Below are 2,201 nucleotides of genomic sequence, written 5' to 3'. Positions count from 1 at the left end.
TTAATGTTTGCAGATGATGTCTTGATGTTCAGTCATGGAGATGCTGATTCAATGATGCTTATGCTGAAATCTTTCTCATCTTTCTCAAAAGCTTCAGGACTGAAAGTGAGTCCAAGTAAGTCAAATGTTTATTTTAATGGAGTGCAAGATGATCTCAAAAATGATTTCCTGAGTGTGTCTGGTTTTAAGGAGGGTACGTTGCCTTTCAAGTACCTAGGGATGCCCATTCAGACTACTAGACTTAAGAAGAAGGACTGTGATTGTTTAGTGGACAAGATCTGCAATAGAATACACAGCTATGGTGCAAGGAAGTTCTCGTATGCTGGAAGGTTAACCCTGGTGAAACATGTTTTGAATACATTACACTCATATTGGGCCTCTGTTTTCGTTCTCCCTAAGGGAGTCATTTTGAGAATAGAAGCCATATGCAGGAACTTTCTATGGGATGGTAGTGCAGATTATAGGCGCTCTCCCTTAGTTGCTTGGGATAAAATTTGCAGACCAAAGCAAGAAGGGGGTTTGGGGCTTAAAATCAAGAACTATGGAATATAGCTATGGTTGGAAGACTTGTGGATTGGGTAGCAACAAACAAGGAGTCCTTATGGGTGAATTGGGTGAAAGCTAACTATCTGAAAGGGAGGAATTGGCAGGAATACACTCCAACAAGCAATTCCAGTTGGGTGTGGAGGAGGATATGCAGAGTGAAGCAGAGATTAGCAGCTGGGTATGTGCAAGGGACTTGGCAGGTACAACCTTCTGGGTACACCCCGGCTGGATGTTATGAGTGGCTTAGAGGTACACAAGCTACAGTGGAGTGGTCTAAAGTTATATGGGATAACTGGAATATACCTAAGCATCGTTTCCTGGGATGGCTTATTGCTCACAATTCGTTGCATACAAATAGCAGACTCATGAGCTTTGGGATGGATGTTGATGGGCAATGTTTACTGTGTGGATTAGCAGAGGAGACACAGCAGCACTTATTCTTTGCGTGTGACTATAGTAGGAGAGTCTTACAAGCAGTGATGGACTGCACTGGTCTGAAACTACCTGAGGATGATATCTTGCATTGGTGTGTTCATAGTCCTGGCATGAAAGTTCAGCGTGGTGTGAAGGTTGCTTTGGTAATGAGTACTTTGTACCATGTATGGCAACAAAGAAATAAGTGTAGAGTGGAGCAGGTTCTGATGAGGCCTCACTACTTGGCTCAATGGATTAGTGACGATATGAGGAAGAGAATAAGGGAAAGAGATAAAAGACGAATGACTACTCATGAGCTAGATTGGTTAGGCAATTTAAAATTTAACTAGTTTTGAATGCCTTGCCTTGCTAGTATGTAATTGACTCCTTTTTATATATAATATACTCTCACATTTTACCAAAAAAAAAAAAAAAAAACAAGGCATTCAAATGGTTGCCTGAACACGAGACAGCCTTCCAGGAGCTCAAAACATACCTGACTACACCTCAACTGCTTGCCAAACCAGACAGAGGAGAACCCCTGACTGTCTACCTATCTGTCACAGAAACAACAGTAAGTGGAGTCCTGACCAAAGAAATTGATGGCCAACAACATCCAGTTTACTATGTAAGTAAGAGTCTCCTAGACGAAGAAACCAGGTATGGCTTACCTGAAAAATACGTACTTGCTTTGTAATGTCCTGCACTAAACTTCGACCTTATTTTGAGAGTCACCCAATTATTGTAAGAACCAACCTGCCTATCAAATCTGTCTTGAGAAAGCCTGAGTTGTCAGGCAGAATGGCAAAATAGTCAGTACAAATTAGCACCTATGATATAACCTTTGAACCCAGCCAGCAATTAAATCTCAGGCATTAGCAGACTTCGTGGCTGAATTCAGTCCTACCCTAGAACCAGACCTCATAAAAGAGGTCAATCTCCTTGACACCCATAAGACAGACCGGGAATGGACTCTCCATGTATATGGGGCAACAAATATGAAAGGCACTAGCCTATGACTAGTCCTGAAATCACCACAGGGAGACCTAATTACACAGGCTATTAATTATGAATTCAAAGCCACAAATAATAAAGCTGAATATGAAGCCCTGATTGCTGGACTAAAGGTTTGTATAGAACTTGGTGTAGCAAACCTCAAGGTAAAAACTTACTCTCTCTTAATTTCCAACCAAGTCAAAGGAGTATACGCTGCAAAAGATTCAAAAATGATACTCTATTTG

At 41.3% G+C, this 2,201-nt stretch overlaps 1 protein-coding gene across 1 annotated transcript; it reads left to right on the top strand.

Annotated features, from left to right (window-relative positions):
• Nucleotides 1–554: 554 nt before the first annotated feature.
• Nucleotides 555–1,310, top strand: LOC141638440 (uncharacterized). The gene has a single exon (XM_074447858.1). It carries the CDS (start codon nt 555–557, stop codon nt 1,308–1,310), a length of 756 nt encoding a protein of 251 aa, XP_074303959.1.
• Nucleotides 1,311–2,201: the final 891 nt, after the last annotated feature.

Source organism: Silene latifolia, chromosome 2 (assembly GCF_048544455.1).
Source record: "Silene latifolia isolate original U9 population chromosome 2, ASM4854445v1, whole genome shotgun sequence".
NCBI lineage: Eukaryota > Viridiplantae > Streptophyta > Magnoliopsida > Caryophyllales > Caryophyllaceae > Silene > Silene latifolia.
Note: the sequence above shows the minus strand (reverse complement) of the source record. Positions and strands in the feature narration are given on the sequence as shown.

Coding starts and splice junctions, on each gene's coding strand:
- LOC141638440 (XM_074447858.1), top strand. CDS start 555: ATGGTTGGAAGACTTGTGGATTGGGTAGCAACAAACAAGGAGTCCTTA.